Raw genomic sequence first — 22,200 nt, forward strand, 5'->3', positions numbered from 1 at the left:
AAAAAATAATACATTTAGTATAATGTATTTATTATTATTCATATTATTATATCTATTATACATGATTAGTGTTAGAAGTCACAAAAAGATAACAGAATCTTAATTTTTAATCTTAAATAATATGTTTACGTCATTTATATTATTATGTATTTTCAATATTTCTACAATTTTTAACGACAATAATAATGTAATATTAATAAATTATAGAATATATAATAGATAATACAGCAATACAATTTTACAATTTTTAAGTTTAAAAAAAACATTAATTCATATTTACCTATCTATACAAACCCTAGCTAATATTTTAAAGTATATTTTAATTTAGATAATATTTGAATGGACATAAGAATAATTGTATTAAATAACAAAATGATAATCTATATAATCAATGATTGTAAAAGTTTTGATTTTGTATGTAAAAATGTATAGTCAATAAACTTATAACTAATTATATTGTTAATAATAATTCTTATTATAAATTTTTGTTTATTGTGCATTCAAAATTAATTATTCATTGTTTATAGTTTTAAATTAGGTAGGAACTTCAAAAATACACACCAGAATACCAGTTTTACCTAGAAGTTTAATAATGACTTAAAATTAAAATAAAGCAAAATTCAACGTTAGATAGATACTACGAAATTCCACAATAAACACGGGTTAGTATACATCGAGTATTGATAATATTTATACATTTTTTTAAAGTTTTATTATATCAATATAATGGTGTATAGGATGCAGTTGACCAACTGTATAAAGTTTAATATAATAGCTTCATCAAATAAAAGCAAAAAGTAAAACATATGTAGACAATTCACTATGTAATAGCTACTATTTGAACAATGTCATATTTATCACAATGAATTATTAAACTTAATTTATCCAAGTGTTTAACTAATGGCAGATAGGTGCCTAATAAAAAATAAAAATAAAAAATCATTGATATTCAATACGATAGAGCTCTAGCTCTGGGAACTATTTTAATCCTAGGTAATTTATTACGTGTATTTTGAGTTGATACTGTAATGGATTATGTATGTCTTATACTCTTATTGTTAAGTTTTTTGGTTCTATATTTTTTTTTATATTTTTAAATAGTTTTGGATAAGACTACCTACCTATTTTTGACTGATGAAGCAATCCAAAACTTGGAGGTACCATGTGTTTTTGATTTCAAGTTAAATGTATTTCATGCGTTTTATTTACATAAATTTGTGTAATGATTGCAGAAAAATGCAGAGTGAAAGTATTATGCTTATAAAATAATTACTTATATTGTACCTAAATCTATTTATACTCGGATTTTAATGAAATTTACTTATTTTTCGATTACAATCCTTTCATATGGAGATTAATTTTGTTTTTTTATTTACACAATACAACGTGCTCATTAATAGTGCATGTATACTTCACCGGTCATTATAGACTATAATTTACACTTATAGACTATAAATTTAGAGTTGAGAGGTACAAGTGATGAAAATTTATTAACTTTGATGGGTGACATAATTCTGAAGATCTATCCTCTTTCATGAATGGTAATTATGAGTAAGGGATGAGGCATTAATTACTTAAAGTTAACCATCTGAGATGACGTAGCTATTATAGTGACTCGATTTGTAAACACAAACACCTTTCACAGAAGGCTATATAATGTCACCAATGAGCTTTGAGATAACTATAGACTATGACGTTTAACTGGACTTAACAACTGAATGACCGTGGTTTATAGCAAGCTGCCGTTGATGCTACGTTCGAAAAAATAGTAGCAGGAGATATTATGATTCATCACAAAAATATATGTATGTATGTATGCATAATAAAATTTAGGTATCCGTTATAGACTCTGAAAAGTATTAAACCAAATTGGTAAAAATCATAAAATGGTCATTTTCAGGTTTATAATAGAAAAGCACAAGTTTACTAGTAATATCTATAAATAACAGTACATAAACAAGTACCCGTAGCCACAATAATTGTAATAACACACATGATCCGAACCAATTACAATATTACACTAGCCTAATCGATCACAACACAAGATAAGCATAACACAAGCTCGATGACTTGTGTTTAAAACGAGTACATACAACTGCACAGCTAATAGTTAATATTAATTTATCCGAAAGTGCACCTGAACACAAAAAAATTTTTTAGACTATCGTGTAATAATCAGATTAGACGATATGTCACCAATCTTACAAGTAAAACTGTATCATACAAATGTGTAATCAAATTTATCACTCTCACCTATCTACGATATTAACTGGATTAGCCTAACAATTATTGAAAATGAATTGACTTATCATCACACTTTAGAGGACGCCACACCTGGAGGTGATTATCCATCTTATAAACATACGACATAGTAAATTTCTGTTCAGTAGGACCAATGTTGTATGTTTAGCTTAAATATTAGAGTAAAATGACTTATTTTTAAACTTAAGGGAAATTTATTGGTGTTTTCTCGTCGGCTTTTTACGGTATTTTAATTTTCAAACGAGTTGTGAGTATGTAAAATATTTATATTTAAAAATGCTACATAACACAGATAATGTTCTCACCTTTTTTAGTTTGATAATAGGTCATTTCAATCAAATATATTAAAGCTAAACACACAAAATCGATCCTACTGAACGAAAATTTGCAATTTTATACGTTTGTAAGACGGAGACAACACACGTGGGTGTGGTGTCCTTTTAAAAGTAAGAATATTATTTAGAGAAGAGGTTTTATTGATATTTTAATTTTATAGCAAACTATGATAATTTAAAAATGATAAAATATTACATTATTACATCTCGCTTAGAATATTTAAAATAAAATAAAATTTTATTTAAAAGTTCAACTGAGATTGCAGATTTAAATCACAATGCAGAGAATCAATAGACATTAGCACGATTAATATTATATTAAGAAGAATAAAGTAATAGGTATGTAACAGGTAATTAAACTAAAAGAGTAAAGATAACTTAAAATTGTAAATTTTTTATACATCTTAAAAAACTCATAACTCACTTTAAAATAAAAATATAATAAAACGCCTATTAGGTGCCTTAAATAATGTTCTTAACTTTAAATTTTTTAATAGGTCATTTCACTCTAATTTGAGAAATTAATATGGTTATAATCATTTTTGTTAACGTAAAATTTGCTATGTTGCGCGTGGGTTAGAGAGAGATAACAAATACTATGCTGGCATCCTCTTAAATATTAAGATACTCTTAATATTGTAATCCAATTTACCAACATTTGAGATTGAAATCCGAAATTATTTTGGATATATTTTTTCTACATCGACAGGAAAAATATTTAATATGGGGAATTTTACTGTTTTTTATTTATGTATTGAATTTCGTTTTAGAAATTGTTTTTATTTTCTTGCGAAACACACACTCTTAAAAAATAATATGGACAGATGTCAAATCAATAAATTTCAGTTGTAAAAAAAGTTATTATTTTTTAAATCTAGATATATCTACTTAAAATGAATGAATTTAAAAACGTCCTATTATTTTTGTAATGAATAAATATATTCTAATTTTATTACTATAAAGATACACTTATAGATTATATTTTTTTAATTTTTAAAATTGTTAAATGAATCGATGTATGGATGTCATATTATGAATGATATGACAAATTATAGCAACGTATTTGATTCCACATCCATTCGCATTATTAAATTATGTTAAACCATTGTTTTAAAATCATTTACCTATAAAAGCTACTATAATCAGATACAAATTAGCACTTCTTAGAATAAAAGGTTTAATAGTGTTTACGTCTAATCTTTTTCTTTCGTCCAGATATAGGAAAACCTTTTTGTAATATAATTGAATATTGTTATAAATAGGTTAGTATAGCAGTTATTTATATAGAAATAATTAATAACGAATAAAATAAATAATGTGATTTTTTTCGTGTGAATCTATCAAATAAATTGAACGATATTATTAAATCTAGCTGACTAAGGGATGACCACATTTCTAACACGTCATATTTTGTTCAATTAGTTTGTCTATTTTGTGGTTTACCAAAATCAGTAGTACGTATCATTTTAATTAATTGTTTGGACCTTCCTGAGGCCATTTAAATTAAACGAATTGGTAATGTGAAATTAATATTGAACTACGGAATTACATACATTTTGGCTATGATAATGGAATATGTAAATTATAAATTTTATTATTTGAGTTATGGTATCGATAAATACATTAAAATGTTATAAGTTCAATATTTTAGTTTTTTTTTTTTGTAAATGATTTTACGTATAGAAGTTGTAGTAATTTGAAAAGTATTATTTATTAGTTTAGTTGATTTTATGAATCAATCGGCACTTTTAAAAGGTAATTTATTAATTTATTGTTTTTTTTTTCAATGAAATAATAAAGTTTCTTTAAGCATATGGAAACACTATCGTCAAATAAATGTGAAAAAAATATTTACCAATGTGTTTTTTACTAAACTCATCAATGTTTTCCGAATGCGATTTATCATTGTTATCAAATTTATTATATCAACATGACAACATACCAATATATATGTATCCTAAAAACGAGTAAGGTGAATCAGATTCCCAATGATTTTTGTATCATACCTAATTGGTTTTTTTATTTTTATATAATAAAATAGATAGGAATTACCAGTAGTCAAAAAAGTGTTGAATGTAACTAAAACAAAATAAAATTGGTAAATTGGTAAATTTTTTTGTGTTGTTTTTATTAAAAAATTTTAACTGTATATGATATTATAATATATTTTCAAATTATTACCTTTTTAAAATTTTCATTAAATTTGTACATTTGTGTTTTCCTCATTTTTTTACTACCTTTCCTTTAAATTTATTCGTAACAAAATGTTATTAATACAGTATGTATACACTAAATAATACATTAATGAAAAAAGAACATTTAATACAGTTGTAGAATCATTTATAACAAAGAGTCATATGATTAAAATTTTTAACAAAGGTAAAAAACAATTCTTTGGTAAATTTACAGAGCTAACATATCTAATATTCAAGAGTTATAAGTTCAAATAGTAAATATAATTTGGTCCAAAAACTATTTAATTTTATCTTTATTCAAAGATAATTTAATACGCATATTTTTCTTTTAACTTTATATATTAAATTATTTCGAATTAATTAGTTGGTTTAAAAAAAGCTGTTCTATAAATTAATTTTATAACAAGATGATTATAGTTAATAAATTAAGTACGCTGACAAAGATGTATTGTTGGAATGTTTGTGTTTGAAAGATTTGATGCAATAAAGAAATAATTTAAATAAAATGTAAAAATTGTTATAAAAACTATACGGGTGTATAATTTACATGTATATGTTACGCCGAATTCATGAAATCGGCAGAAAAAAGGCCGAATTCATGAAATTAGCAACGTTGTCGCCGAATAAGTGAAATCGGCAACTCAAAGTGCTTAATACTGCCGATTGCGTGAAATCGGCAAGACCCTTCTTAAAAAATTATAAAACATAATTTAATTTAATTAAATGTGTAAAACACCGGAAATATAATAAAATAATAAATAAATTTTAACGTGTAAAGAAAGTGAATAAAAAAAAAATTGTATTATACTTAAAAATTTTGACAAGTATGGCTTGGGTGGCACGCCGAATTACACATCATATTATTTTTTTTTACATGTGCACTTTTTCGATGTGCAATTCGTACGACAAGTACAACGTCGATAGTCTTGTCCGGTCCCAACTGACCCCAATCTAACAAGTTCCCGTAATGAATATTCGTTTTGTTGAACGTCTGTAGTTGTTAGGTTACAGTACTTTGTAGCTGCCAAACTGTTCCGCTCCAGCCATGTGCTTAAAATCCCTTCTTTAGTCCCGATACGAAATTTGCCATCTTTTTCTTCAATGATAACTGCAAGAAGGTTGGCTGCATCTCCTCGCCCTCGATCCACCGACGGGATTGACACCATCACATTGTTACCAACTTCTAAAGGAGGGAGGATACCTTTGCCTCTGGTTATCATTATTTTGCTTGACATTTTAAATTTTGAGCTGCAATGTTGCGTCGTTTAAGAGCAGGATGATCGAGTTTCGTATTGGTAGATTCAAAACTCTAAAATATATATAAATTATAATATACAAATAATAAAAAATAATAAATAATCAATAATTTAAATTACATTTATGCATAGACTTACTTACTCGGTATCACTTTCAATATCCAAAATTTTTTGCGTGGTCTAACGTGAGGGGCACCAAATGTCAAAAATATGTTTAATAGTTCTTTTGCCACTTCCGAAGCCTTTTTGAATTTCAATGGCCGGAAAATTGAAAACTTAGTAAAGTGTTCTTTATAATGAAGGATAAATTTAAAATCACCATCTGGTAAACTTTGAAAGTCGACAAGATCGACTTGACCGCGTTCATTTAAAGAAGAAGATAAAATAGGCTGCACAACAACACTTCGCGTACATTTTTTTTTTGATTTTTTCACACACACAGTTAGCAATGTAAGCTTTTACAGCAGCCATTGTAATATTAGAATAGTGTTCCATTATTTTCTTGTGTGTTTTTGTTTTACCTTTATGTCCACTGGCCACATGCTTATCACGAATAATACTAGTGTAATAATTTTTGTAATATGTGTATATGTATTATTATTTTAATTTTTTTATCAGAATTTTTAAATTTATTCAATAATATATATTTAATATGTACCTAATATTATATGTATTAAAGCAAATTAAAATTAAAGCAAAATATATGGTAAAATAAAATTCATAAATATGTTATTCAATTTTTTCCCCACTTTGCCTATAAGCTTCATTTGGTTATAAGACTCACTAGTCACTTTGTGCTGGTCCCAAAGTGAGTCTTATAAGCGGCGTCCACTGTATTACTTCCAATACGCGTTAACTAATAAATAACTAACTAATAATTACCAACTAAAAAGAAAACCTACTATAAATAGGCATTACTCACTACATATGTATTTTAAAATCATTAATTTATTATACAATAAATATTTTATTATTTTTGTATAATAAACCTATTTTGATTAGCAAATATATTAATAACGTTTTTAATACTGATATTGATATCTTTTTCAATGTATAATATTGAAGAGTTATTAAATTTTTCAATCCGTCGAGACGGTCGCCTGGTGCGCGCCGATGACGGTAGGTATATGTTGTAATAATTACTAAATTGACTATATTTTGGGAAAAAAAATATTTTGTAAAATGCCCGTTCTACATTTTTGTAGATTTTGACAATTGTTGTAAAATAAGTCCGACGTCCGGCCAACCACATAACTTTTAAAAATGTTCAATAATTTTCTTTTGGGAGGGGGGCTTTCGATCTTTTTGAGGAAGCTAAACCCTCCCAAGCACCCTCCCCCCCAATCTCCACCTATGCTTCTGCATCTGTTTCTGCTGTCTGTTTAGGGTCCATAGTTATAATAGTTGTTATAAAATAATTAAAATATTAGGTAATCTCACAACGTAAGCGCACTTATAAAACCGTTCAATGTTCGTACTTCACACACTATTAGTACCAGATGAATCGAAGATTGAACGATAAACATGTAGGTAATGTTTGTAGTTATTACATTATTTTATCAAAGCAATAAAAAGACCTCAATAACCAAGATAAAATGCTTGTACGTATCATAGCGTCTATCTTCATAGGTAATAAAGATTACGGCGTGGTAATGCCGATCAGCACGCGTGCAATTACTTGTTTATTTATAATCCACTATTTCTAATTATATCATAATAATATGTTACCGAATTCATGCAATAAGCAGAAAAAAGTCTGTCTAATTCACGAAATCGGCAAATTTTGATTGCCGATTTCACGTATTCGTCGATAACGTTGCTGATTTCATAAATTCAGCGTAATATATATATACTATGAATAGGTATAATAATATAACAATCAAATTTGATCTTAAACAAAAATATAAATTTTAAAATACTCATATTATTTAATTATTTATAAATTATTATATCTGCATTTTTTTTTCATTTTATACATACAAATAATGTTATCTATATATATTTTTTTATTTTGTGAAAAACTTACCTAAGTTCCTTAAGCAACTTTTTCATTTCTATGGTCACTCAAAAAATATTTAAATTGTGTTTAAATATTTCTTATTCAAAGATATTGAAATATTTATTAGAATTAAGTTAATTTAATTCCAAAATATTTTAAGTAAATAACTCTACTTGTTAATACCTGAAAAATTTACTGAACAATTAAATGTTAGATAGCACACACCATGCAGTTATTATTGTACTGAGTTCTATTTTCATTAAATTCATATACATATAAAATTGAAAAAAATTTACTATTAAAAGATTTAAGTATTTAAAAAAAAATGTTGGGCGAACATCTTTGTAATTATTCGTTCAGGAACTAACATATTTAAATATTGTGTACACTATATCCGTCTTAATTAATTGATAATACATGTCAGTTAACAGTTTATAGACCCTAGATAAAGATACTGATTTATTAAAATAGATCAAATAATGGGATAGTTACTGTTATTAGAACATTTTACCAACTAATAAAAAATTTCAGGTGATTTAAAATATTTTATTTTAGTTAGAGATTTTAGTTACAGTTAGTAGATGACAGAAATAGAAACTGATAATTTACATTAATGCCAGTCTATATAGGTTGTGATACTTAATCACAGAATTTGTTATGAAAAAGCTATACGGTTATTAATAATATTAATAAAATACCCAGAAACCTATTGGTTGTTTTTTTAAATTACCTTTCAACACGAATACACAATACGATTTGTTTATCACATTTTTCTTCAAAGTTATTTTCTTTCAACCCATTCTATGTTACAACGCAATAATACAATACAGCAAAGTGCGAAATCATATTTTTATAACAATAGATTTGAGTTAAAAAAGAAAAAAAAATGTTTATTTTATTTTAAATTAAATGACATTACAATTTTTTATATATTTTTTGATTTGTGACTTATTATATTCGCAGTATTATAACAATGTGTTATTAAACGCCATACTATATTGTAATTATGTTATACTATGCGGATCGAATTTATAGTTGTAACTTGTAAACATTTATATTATAACTATTATAATTATAATAAATTCATCATAAATACACTTCTATGCTATTAATATTCATTTCGTAATATATAGCAGTATTCATGAATAGATATTAATACTCTTTAATAGTTGGCTAATTTAAGTTAATTTATTAATGTTGAATTAAAAGTAGGACCAAAGGGAATTCTATACAACTGTTAGACAAATCTATAATTTAAGATTATATTATAAACTGTGACATTTTATTTAAAATTGTTTTTATCATAATTTATTTAAGCCGATGCAATATTTTGTTGAAATAAAACATTAGATTAGTCTTACCAATTGCTAACTATAAAATGTTAAGCGGTTAACTAAAATTGTTTTGCTACTGCAGTCTTTATAGAATGCAAATAATATGTTATTATCGCTTATATAAGATGAAAATAATACGATTAAATCAAAATACGAATGGTATAAGAAATAGGACAGTTTTTTTTTATAGATAATTGAAATGTATCAAAAATGAGTATGTTAAGAGATAATTAAAATTTTAAATTTTGGATTAACAGAAAGTTTTACAATTTTTTTTGTTATTTTAATTTTTTTTAGAGAATTTGTTGAACTTTTTTCTTTCAATGAATAACGATGTGCACTAAATATGGTACATTGCAACTGTCTAATAACTCTTATATATAATAATCTAAATAGTTGCCCACAAAGTGGGTAAAATCTAGATATAATTTAGTTATGTTGTAAAAAAATTTCACAAAATCTAAATCGTAAACTTTTTTAATATAAGAATTAATTAATTTTATTTGGAATTTCGAAAATATAACAGAATAATTGGATACATTTTTATTTGATTTAATAAGTAATACTAACGTTATAAAAAATACAAATGCAATAGTTTATTTGTAGCAATAGCATTTTTAAGACAAAATCTAGAGAGAAGAGTAAGAAATAAAGGTAGGCTAGTGAGTAACCAATAACGTTCTGTTGTACATTAGGTGTCGACTGTGTTACTGTTATGAGAGTGTTAAATTTCAATTCAATGATATACCATTGTATACGAAAAACGATTCTGAGCGAAGACGGTCTGTCAGAGTGTCAGACTTATCACTAAGTATATTTTATGATATATTTAAGTCATTTTTTATTTTAGTATACGGTAGATTGATATTATTTTTACTGAAAATATTGCATTATTCTATAATTGATATTTAATCATTATTATTATTAAATAATATGTATTTATATCAAATGAATATGATCAACTTCTATAATTCAAAAACATATTTTTGTAAATACTACCGTTAAAAATCATAAGTATGTGTTAATAATATAAATAGATAATATTTAAAAAATAAATACAAATTTCCTTGCGTATAGTTAAGTTCATAATAATATAGTATACATAAAAGTTTTAATTTCCCCGAATTTTTTTAATTATAAAAAAATAATTAACATGGTTATTTAAGGTTTACATTTTGTCCAAATTTGATCTTGATAATGTTATAAAAATAATATTGTCTTTATATTTTTTTAAAGTGTATGGTTTTGGTATGAACTTATGTTACTTATGACTTATGATTAATCTTGTATTACATTTTCAAAACTTAGATTTATAAAGGAAATTTTTTATGAATTTACAAAATAGTTTACAATTTTTATGTTTTTTACGAATTTTGTTAAAATTCTAACTAAATGCACGTAAAAAAAATTATACTAATAAACATGTATTCTTAATATTTTAGTTCAGAAATAAGAAGAGCTTATTTGGGATTTTGGATTTAATTTTCAAAAATATTGACGCATCAAATAATTTTTTATCGATATTTATAGAAAAAAAAAACCCATGGCTATATTTAATAGCTAAAATATGGTAAAAATATTTTCGTTTTACTCAAAACCATAACTTAATATAATGATAATATAAGCATTTTGTGAAAATATCAAACATTTACAATAATCAGTAATTCCTTTATAAATTACGAAAAAGAATAAAATTCGTTTGGTAAGAAATAGTTATTATACGGATGAATGGATGCACAAAATTACAAATGTATTTTCAACAAAATTTGACAAAACAGTAAACAATTAAATTAAAAAAAGGGTAGTATTTTATTTCATATAGTTATATTACGGGGTGTTTATAGTATTTTGTTATGTCATTTATTTATGTCATTACCTATTGTCAAGGCGCAGACGCGAACGCTAGAAAAAATTTCGGTGAAGGTTTTTAAAAAAATGTACATAAATATCATACTATTTATTTGTAGATCAGATAATTTATATTTTGTTTCTGATATTTCGGAGGGGTTTAAACCCCTAATATCTCCCTCTGCGTTCGTGCCTGTCAAGGCGATATCTTTGTACTCGTAAGTATATCATGGAAATAATTTTGAATTCATCATTTACTCTTCATACTCTGTAATAGACGGATTGTCAAAAGAGTTGCTATTCCTTACGTAGATAGAAACCATTATGAAAAACGTTTCGGAAAACACATCAAGCGAAAATTAATGACCGATACATCGTGTCTATCTAACAGAGGAAACGGCCGCTGAAACGTCAAATGAATTATACCCATTGGATTGCCCAGAGGAGCGATCGTTGACGCCGGCGCATTTCACATAGCTGATGACGTCGGAGGTCATAAAAATAGGCGGACATAAAAAAAGGGGAAAGAGACCGAGAGTGCACAATCGTGTAAGGCGGTATGTTATCAATATTACGTTTTCTACGGTCGTATTTTTCAGGTGGATATCGGTTGCAGTGCAGTACGTCGTCTATATCGAAACCGTCCCACCCCTATTGGGTCGGCTTCGGTTGCCGGTGCGACGGACGTAAGGATCGGGCAGTGTCGAGGATACCGGATGTTGGGTATAAACACGGTTCACCGGTATCTGCGGATAATGGTAGCGATGGCAGCGGCAGTTGTGGCGCAAATTCGGGAAAATAGCGGCGATTCGGATGTCCGCGACACCACGTAACGCAGTTGCAAGCACGTCTTGCAACAGATCCCAGCGTTTCCGAGCACATCGGTGAGTGGTATGAGCGGTCGGGCGTTCGAATTCGACCCGCGGGGCATCGGGACAAAAATAACGTATATCGGATATGAACCATCACACTGGTTCACCAGATTTTCGCCCCAGCATCCTGGTCGAGCGGTCGACTGCCATCCGTTCCAGTCGTTGCACTCTATTGCAAGCGCACTTGCACTCGCTCGAATTTCCATCATCGCCTGCTTCGACCGCTACCATTCATGAGCACCACATCGCACGGGTCGCTCTCGCAGTCCGTCGTAGTCCCGCCGTCAATATCACTGGGTCACAGTTATTGCCCGCCCGCAACCCTATGTCCATCACTACAATCGACCGCTCGTGGCTATCGGGACGGGCTGCAGTGACGTGAATATAGATAACCCGTGGTCGTAATAGTTCAATTCTCACGAACGCCATCGATTCACTTTCCCTCCTTTTTTGTTATAGTTATTGGTTAATTTATACCTATTAATTCATTATTATGAATATTACTTTTGTTATTATTGTAATATAAAAAATAACATATTTTGTGTACACAAAAACAAAACATTGTTTTTCATTTGATTATTTATTATTTACATTGCATCTTCCTACATGTTTTATTGTTTGAGTTGAAATGGTTTATATACCTACTCAACAAAAAACCTGGAGATCTATTGCTCTACTGTATAATAAGTTTCGAGTGTAGTTCACGACTGCTCGATGTCGAGAGAGATCACTGTAATGCACGTGTTAAACTTTAATTCAAGTCGTCTTTGTATACTGAACTAGAGTAACATTTTCTTGATTTATTTTATTATTAAAAGGTATTTAATTAATTTAATAATAATATTTATAAAATATATAATCATATTATTTTAAATAAAATTTTCAAATTCGTTTTGTGTAAAATCATGTTTTTCGTGTTATGACGTTGTTGTAGCAAACAAGCGATATACTTATACCATATTAAATAATTATTATTAAATCTTCAGCTTACATCACCAAGTAATAATTTTTATTTTTATGTAGAAGAGATTAGTAATTTATTTTACTTTAAGTATAATACGAGTAGTAGGTTTATATAGTTTTTTCCGAAAATATTGCACTTATTATATAAGTAGGTAGTATTAAATTATTATAATAATATAATATGTTTATACCACATTATATTAACTAATATAACTCAAAATCATCTTTCAGTTAATACCGTAAAACAGTAAAAATAGATGCATAGTACCTGTGAATAGCCAATGTCTATTTTCAAATAATTATTACAAAATAATAATGTTTTGCTATTTATAATATATATTGTTAAAATAAGTAACTCCGTCTAAAGTGGAACTTAAAATGTCTATAAAAACTAATTGTTTTTATACATTTTTTTTAGATTTTATGGTTACAGTATGAATTATTTATGTAGAATCTTTTATTAAATTTTCAAAACATAGATATAAAAACTATGATGAAACAGCATTTATTGTCTTTCCTATTTATAGTTGTTCACAGTTTCAACAGAAATAATTTTATGTTATAATAAATGTGATAGTCCAAATTATAGGCGGTACTGGTTTGCGCATAAATACCAAAAAGACAAATTGTTTGCGCACAAAACTACCACTCGTTTGGGGACAGTTGAGCGATACACATGGTTTGCGAACAGTTACCTTTTAGTTACCTTTACATGTTAATATTTGATAATAGTTAATACCAGTGCCTGCCGTACCCAGAATTTATTTTCGGGGGGGGGGGCTTAATTATTCATATTTAACTTTATAGAAAAATAGGAAATAATTTAAAAACATATATATACACATACTATTTATAATAAAATATTTTGGGGTGGGCTTAAGCCCAAAAGCCCCTCAATAGACTTAGAACAACGAAAACAAAAATCACTAATTAGTTAATTTAAAAAAATAAAATACAATACTTAATAAATTTAAAATCTTATATGTATAATTTGACTGTACGTGTGTATGTCACTGTACTTCTCCTAAACGGCTGGACCGATTTTAATGACATTTTTTGTATGCGTTTGGGAAAAAAAAGACATTTTTAAGTGCATATTTGATATAAAGTTGAAATGTCGGAAATATCATCTATACACCAAATCAGAAAACCAAAAATAGTATTCATCCTCACGCTCAATGTTAACATAAGGCAACCAAACTTAACACGGATGCATTTTGTACGGGGGGTTCTACGATAATTGAGCGAATACAAAATGAGCGAAGACATATGGAGCAAAAAAATATGTATAAACGTTTTCGTCTTCAAATATTTTATACCAGCTGTGTACTAACTATGTGAAATTACAGTGAAATATTTTAGGATTCGAAAAGTCCGCGATAACGATTCGATAAGATTACGTTTATGATTATTTGTCTTATCTGAATCACTATCGTCGTACCTAGGTTGAATTTGTCATTTTAATCGTCTGCCGGAGTTCTTCTATTAATGTGTCCTTTAACGTGTATGAATAAAGCAGTATATTCAGTCACAACAAAGAATACTTTTCCTACAGTTCAATAGTTTCTTATATCGGAAAGAAAAAATACATAAAGATGTCGAATATTGGCGATGTATAGACAAACTATGTACAGGGCGTTAGAATTTAAAAAACGAAGAAAAGTCGAAAATATTAAAAATCGTGCCGTTGAAACTCAAAATAATCCTGGAGTTGTAATACGTGAGTCGTCATCTTCTGTAGTTTCAATTGTTTTTTGTGCACTTTCACAGATCGCATACGAACAATTCAAATAACGAGCCAAGGAAATTGCCTAGCTCCACCTAATCCTCAAATTATCGATTATTTACACCAATTGCCAATTGAATATAAATAGACTACTCATGGCAAACAATTTGTTTTATATTACAGTATCGATGACTATGGCTTGTCAAATCAACGAATTATAATTTTTTGTACATCTGACAGTTTGGATCTGATGTCGGAATCCGATCACTGGTTTTCCGATGGTTAATTTTTCATTAAGTATGACAAATATGAAATATTCTTTTTATTAATTATTTATTTTTATTGCAAGTATAAATATATAAATTCAATATTCAATATTTATTATTTTTTCAAATTTATTATTTATTTTTATTCTATACTATATAATATAATCATATAATTATATGTATGTACAAATAATTTATTTTAATTAAATTATAATATTATATTTTTTCGCTCTATATGTTTTCGCTCACTCTGTATTCGCTCTTTTTCTTTCGCTAAATTGTCGGGATACCTGTACGGTCAACGAAGTGCACGGGACAGCTAGTTATTTATAAAAATACAAACATTTCCATACCGTGATTCGAAAACTTCACTAATTTCTAAATCCATGTTTAGCGAAATATAGGTTAAAATCACAAAATTTATAAACACACACTGTAAGTTTTTGAGATGTATTGTTTGTAGGGAATTATTTAAATTATAAAAATAAGTAATTACTGGGAATTTTAAGTTTGAACATTTTAAAGTACAAACTAGATCCAATTGTATACCTACAACATTATCATTATCGTTATAAAATAAATTGTGCATTTAATATAATTATTATTTAAAACAAATCCATTTAGTCGTGAAATGGTATCCAGAATTATTTTGGACATAAGGTTGTAGTTAATTATAATTATTTTTAAAATTGTTGTTTTACTTATATTATATTATATTACTTATTATATTTTTCTATGTACTTAAAATTAACGTAACACTTTTAAATCAATATTAAATTAAAATAATGTAGTAAAAATATTAGTTCATTAATTTTTAATTAAAGATGATATTAATAGATTTAATCCAATTGAATATATATTGTGCTCAACGAGAAGCATTTATTCAATTTATAGATGTGTATATGTTATAATGTGCCTATATGTGTTATATTGCACGCGTATCGTGTGGTTGGGTTTTCTCTTTAGCCGTGAGGTGTTTGTGAGTTAATCATAATTTGTACATTTCATTGTGTTGGCTTTGATTTTGTTAAGTTTGTTATGTTTTTCAACTTAGTTTACGTGTTTCTTCTTTTGTGTGTTATCAATCTTTTGATCTCTTGTACTAGCCGTTTTTCCTAGCCACGTGTTTGAGTCAAATGCAAACCCGTTGTAGTGTTCTATTAATATCTAATGTAAATGTTAAGGTGTGTTGTCTAGTTTATCAATTTGTCTTCGGTGTATGTGAAACTGTTATTTATATAATATATATTTTTTTAATTTACCTAATGAAGTACCTATTAGTGAGTTGTAACAGGTAATCGTTTGTATTTTTGTTACACACAACAGTTATATGTTTTAGATTTTGAGCGGAGCGATTTATAGAATATTTTATAATAATGTGTTTTTTTTCTGTCTGTTATTTTATGAGGCAGTTAAAATGATTAGATTTTTAACTTTGATGGGTGGATTCTGATAACATATTGGGTCTAGTTAGTATTCTGGGGAAGGGGTAAAAATATTCCCAGTACTTTTCAAAAGAACTGGGAAAAACAAAAACTTGAAAATGTAATACTATATTGTTCATACATAGTTCATACTGGAACTAAAAAATCTAAAAACAAATATTTAAACATAATTAATTTTTTTATCGACATTTGAAGTCCAAATTTAGATGAAATGAAATATTTAAACGACCAATGTCAAAATTGTTTATTATTTTGTTATAATTTATTCAAAAAAATTATTCGTGGGAACTTAAAACTGTTTGTTATATTATGAATTTACTATAATACGCAATGAAATGTTTAAAATATGTTGTTGCCACCAAAAATGTTATGGACGCGCACTTAGCAACTTCGCAACAAATAAAAATAACGAGACGAAATTACTTTGGCACAAAATTATATTCTTTATTAAATTGTATTTGTTTAACTTAAGATTAATACTCTAAAAGAATGATATTGTAATCGAAAAGAGCTACTAAAAGACTGGCTGCTACGTGTGTGCGTCTTTGCATACGACCTGGTCGTCAGGTTAAAAGAGTTTATTCATCAAATTCCTTAGACCAGTCGCATGAAGGAATATCAAACTCATATAAGTTTACAATATGTAGTTTAATATTCTACTAACACATATATAAATATAAATGGTTAATAATGTACATTAGTTTTAGATATTACTAATTCATACCATTATAACCTATGAAGATATTTTATAGTTAAGTGGTATTGACTCAAAAGTTAATAATAATAATATAATATAGTAAATGCACTATGATAATTTAATATTAATAATAAATAAATGCAACTTTCGGCAAATTAATTCAACCCATTTTAATACTTATAGTAAAATAAATTATTTTATCATACGTTATCAAATAATATAATATCATGTAATTAGTGATATAGGCCTGACGTTATCTAGACCTGTCTTTTTGCTCAGAATCATTTTTCGTATACAATCATATATCATTAAATTCAAATTTTACACATCCATTACTGTGACCTACTTTACACCTAATGTATAGCAGAACAGTAACTATGTGCTAACTATATATATATATATATATATCAAAATTCTAAGAGCATTATTTTGTGTTGTGACTTGTGATTATATTATTATTTACGTCAAATTGATAATTATTGTATGGAATTTATAAAATTAAAAGTTTTTGTATTGCTATTATATTGACATGAATTAGTTGTGATATTTTCCGCCATTTATAATTAACCAAAGACATAACTATTTTTTATTTTATTATTTTATTTTTTTTCAAGATTTTTAGTTTTATTTTAAAACTAAATCAATAGTTAGATTCACATTTAAAGTTGAATTTAATATCCCTAAATTACCGTACGATTTTAATTGGGGTTTATTGTGTCTATTATTTTACATTTACATGTTCACTATAAAGATTTTGAATATACTTTAAAGCGTGTGGTTTTTTGCTTAATCAATGGCATAACAATTATATAACTTTAAAAGGTCTACATTTAAAATAGTATTTTTAAAAACCACAAGTTGTGTCTCGAGTGTATTGTTTTAATTTATTTTCAAACTATTTTATATATATTACCCTGTCATAAAATTAAATGATAAAATACATTTTAATATCTGTTTTTGCAGTTTTATAGAAAATGTTGACTATAAGTTTTGGGCAAATCCCTGGTTTACGTTAAAATTAATACGTAAATTTGATTTTTAATTTATAAATTTTAGGTATGTGGTTTTTTTACTCCTATTATTCGTTATATTTTATTAAATTAAATATTGCTGTTATTATTTTAGTCAAAATATTTTAATGTTATGTGTTTATAATTTAACTATTATACAATTTATAAATGTATATATTATGTTGTAGGAATAAGTGTTGAAATGTTTAAACTAATTAAATTGTCAATTATTTTTTTTCTTATATTTTTAAAGCATATTAGTCATTTGATTTGAATGTATTATATTATATGATATTTAGGTAATCTTTATACATAATATTTCTATAGATAAATAATGTTTTGCATTAGATTGTATTTTTTTTTCGTGATTTTTTGGATCTAATAAGATTTATTAAGAAATATTTTGTATTTTATTGTTATTTTTTAAAAACAAACAAGAAATACATTTGACAATGAATTAGCTGTCCGCAGTAGATTTAACATTACACGTCAGAGAATTGAGAAATACTCGAAAGCCCACGTTAGCTTTTGTCATTAGGATATAAAGAAATACCAAATTACGCACGGAACATGATGATATCGCGTTCGTGTTTAAAATAGCCAAACGTTTTCTGTCGTATTTACTTTTCATCCTATGTTTAACAGTTTTACACATATAGTTTGGGAATTCATACTTATTTTATATGAATAATGTATAGAATACATACTATTATAATCATATTGTATTTTAATAAAAACCAAATGTACACTAAATTTAAAATAATAAAAATCATTAGTCTTTTATAATCAAAATAGCAAAACTTTATATTTTTAGTATTACGATTATTGGTACTAGATCAGCGATAAAAGTATAGACATGTTTAGAAGTATAGAATCTAACCTTACGTGTGTGCATCTAACTTATCATGATAATAAATAGTATTTACGGTAATTTTATTTCACGTTTTAATTTAGTTATATTATTTTTATATTCTTAACAAATTGAAAATATGGTCTTTTAATAATAAATTGAATGAAAATTCTAAAAAATCAAATTTTGAATAAATGTATTATTAAAGGATCAAATGGAGTGACCATGATGTTTGGTGATTGTATATTGTACCGTATAGAATCTTAAAAATTATGAGTGATTAAAATTATTTATACATTCAATTTTAGTCAGCGTCATATTATCTGATTTTGTAAAATACTATTACCATAATAGCATATAACAGAAAACAAATATATTACTATTCTCATTACATATTTATAAAGAATTATATTTTAAATTGGAAGGACGAGATTATAAATTGTTAATAATGACGCCAATAGAATTTAATTTTAAAATACTCTGGTTGGTTATTATAATACTTAAACGATGTATAAAACGAAAAATAAATTAAATAATTAAATAACTCACCAATAAATAGTTAAATGATTTATATGTATTTTGTTTTTAGTGTCAATAACAATTATGATTAATAACGTTTACTTATTTTATATACTATTCACGAAGTTTTAAGTATACTTAAAAATTAAATATTTTATAATTTGTATTAAGAAGATGTTCAGCGATATATTATTATTATTCAACAAGGGCAAAGTGAACAATTTGTGTATGGAATTATATTCACTCACACAAATACATAAAAAAAAAATATGTCCTAGAATATTCTGATTTTCATGCTGAAATTTAATTATCATCCAATTTTCAATGAAAAATAAATTTAAATAAAAATATTTTTATACAGCATGTGTTCGATTACCAACGCAATATATCTTAACTATTTTATTTAAAAAAATATTTAACTCTGTTCACGTCCAGTTTTATACTTACAACTAAGTATATGTTAAGTTTGATTACTACATAAGTATATAAGTACCAATATACCTACAATACCTGAGTTTGATGCTTTTTGTTATTTTATAAAACGCTTAGGCATTATACGTTGACGTAATACCGGATTATTCACATCGCTGATATAACATGTTATGCTTTATACATATTCATTAGGATGAATAGCTTGATATTAATCTTTTTGTTGTCTTGTTGAAGTAAAAAATAATGAAATTTTGTCACTAAATTATATCAATTAAGATACATTTTCTTTAGAATGTATTTGTACAATTTACATTGGGATTTACAAGTTTCTTATTGTGTTTCACAAAGAAAAAAATTTGAGATTTTTGTGGTGTAAAAAAAATTATATTAAAGACTATATTCGAAAATAAATTATTGTCTTAGGGTTTTAAATTTTCAAACAACAGCGTTAAAAATCCAGACATTATATCATCTGTTGAATATATATTTTATTATAAATAACTAATAAGTAATAAGTAAAAAATATGTATACTTATAACGCCTTTTAAATATTGATGATATATTATCGGTATTGTTTTAAAAAACTAATAAAAAACGGGCATACAATTATGTTTTTTTATTTAAAAAAATAAAATAACACTACAACAGTTGGCAAATAAAATTATTTACAAATAGATTACTACAATAATATGATACTAATACAAATAAGTATTCCATAAAATCGTAATATGTAAAAACTGGGTGTACAGTAAATTTCATTGTTTTTTCGTTAAAGCGAAATTTCCGAAATATTACAAAACGGTTCCAAAAAATAAAACTTCACTTGAATATTATCTTTGTTTAGTGTAACAGTTTTACAATTAAATATTTAGATCAATCGTTCTACTAAAAAAAAAAGTAACAGTAACATATTAAACTGAACAGAAAAATGCATTATTTGTAAAAACCACTTTATTTCTTGTTCCGCTTAGAATCTAAAATATGAAAAATTATGATGGAATAAAACACACCTGACCCACAATACATTATTGTACTGGTTTATAAAAATGATTTGTTGCTTGTGTTTGAGTATGTCGTATTTATCAAACATTTTTTGAGAAGAAGAAGAGGTAAATAGTGTTTTTGTGTGAGACGAGGCCACAAGGGTGGCATTGTGTGCTGAAAGAAAATATTTATACCACAGCTGAAGAATAGTACAATTAGGTAGTTAGGAAATGTCTTAGTTTGAAAAAGTTGTTGCATCATTTCAACAACGTAGAATCTAAAATGTCATTGAAGTTTTTCTAACATTTTGTATTTACTGATATTATGAAATTGTTAGTATCGCAATGACAATATCTAACGAAACATTTATGATGAGTAATGACGATTTAGTATGCTGATTACTAAAAACTAAAAAGAGTAGTTACATAATTGCTTATTATATACTATCAATATTTTTAAATGTTAAAAGTATAATATTTAATAAAAGTAATTTTATGATTTTATAATATACCTCATTAAAACTTAAGATTTTTTATAGAGCAGAGTACTAGGAGAATGTATTTATTTTATAAAGATGTGTATTTTTTTTTATTTGTGATTACTTTTTTAGGCAATAACAATATTTAAATTTTCAATTTTGAGGATGATTTTTGGTAGCAAATTTTTCGGGTTTTTCGGTGGAGGAAGTGGAGGCAACAAAATATTCTCAGTAACTACAGGGAAAAAAATAATAATGAAAAACGGAAATTTTTAAATAAAACCAATTTTTAGCCAAATTTATTTGTATTTTAACTATAATTCAATTATAAATAATCGTAAATACTTGCAATTTAGATCAAATATTTATGTTTGCTTTTCTTATACATAATATCATTTTCTAAATATTTTTTCAGTTTTTGACCTATTTATAGAAATTTGAAATGTACACATTTTTTTCTATAAATGATAAGAAAATGTTTGATGGGTCAACATTTTTGAAAATTTAATACAAAATTATTACTATATTATTACCTGTATACAAATATTAAAAATATATGTATATGCACAATTTTTATATGTGTTTATAAAAATATGTAAGGCTTAGGTTTGAAAATGAAATACAATGATCCACATAAACGTTTTATACTGGAACTAAAAAAAATCTAAAAATATACAATCAGAATTAATTTTTATAGATATCTGAAGTTCAAATATGGAATAAATTATA

At 26.0% G+C, this 22,200-nt stretch overlaps 3 protein-coding genes across 3 annotated transcripts in view; 1 reads left to right on the forward strand and 2 right to left on the reverse strand.

The window, feature by feature from the left end:
- The window catches only part of LOC113555059 (pancreatic lipase-related protein 2-like), a 40,282-nt gene extending 39,604 nt beyond the window's left edge, over positions 1-678 (reverse strand). Inside the window, exon 1 of the mRNA XM_026959363.1 lies at positions 562-678. The gene's annotated coding sequence lies outside the window, so the exon portion shown is untranslated. The remainder of the gene's footprint in view (positions 1-561) is intronic.
- LOC113555060 overlaps positions 1-22,200 on the forward strand; it is a 179,478-nt gene that overhangs the window by 16,674 nt on the left and 140,604 nt on the right. The gene's annotated exons all lie outside the window — the stretch shown is intronic.
- On the reverse strand, positions 5,653-6,012 carry LOC113555061. The gene has a single exon (XM_026959367.1). The coding sequence runs from the start codon at positions 6,010-6,012 to the stop codon at positions 5,653-5,655; it is 360 nt and encodes a 119-aa protein (XP_026815168.1).

Source organism: Rhopalosiphum maidis, chromosome 2 (assembly GCF_003676215.2).
Source record: "Rhopalosiphum maidis isolate BTI-1 chromosome 2, ASM367621v3, whole genome shotgun sequence".
In the NCBI taxonomy this organism is placed as follows: Eukaryota; Metazoa; Arthropoda; class Insecta; order Hemiptera; family Aphididae; genus Rhopalosiphum; species Rhopalosiphum maidis.

Excerpts from the sequence above, each read along its gene's own strand:
- LOC113555061 (XM_026959367.1), bottom strand. The coding sequence starts at position 6,012 with ATGATAACCAGAGGCAAAGGTATCCTCCCTCCTTTAGAAGTTGGTAAC.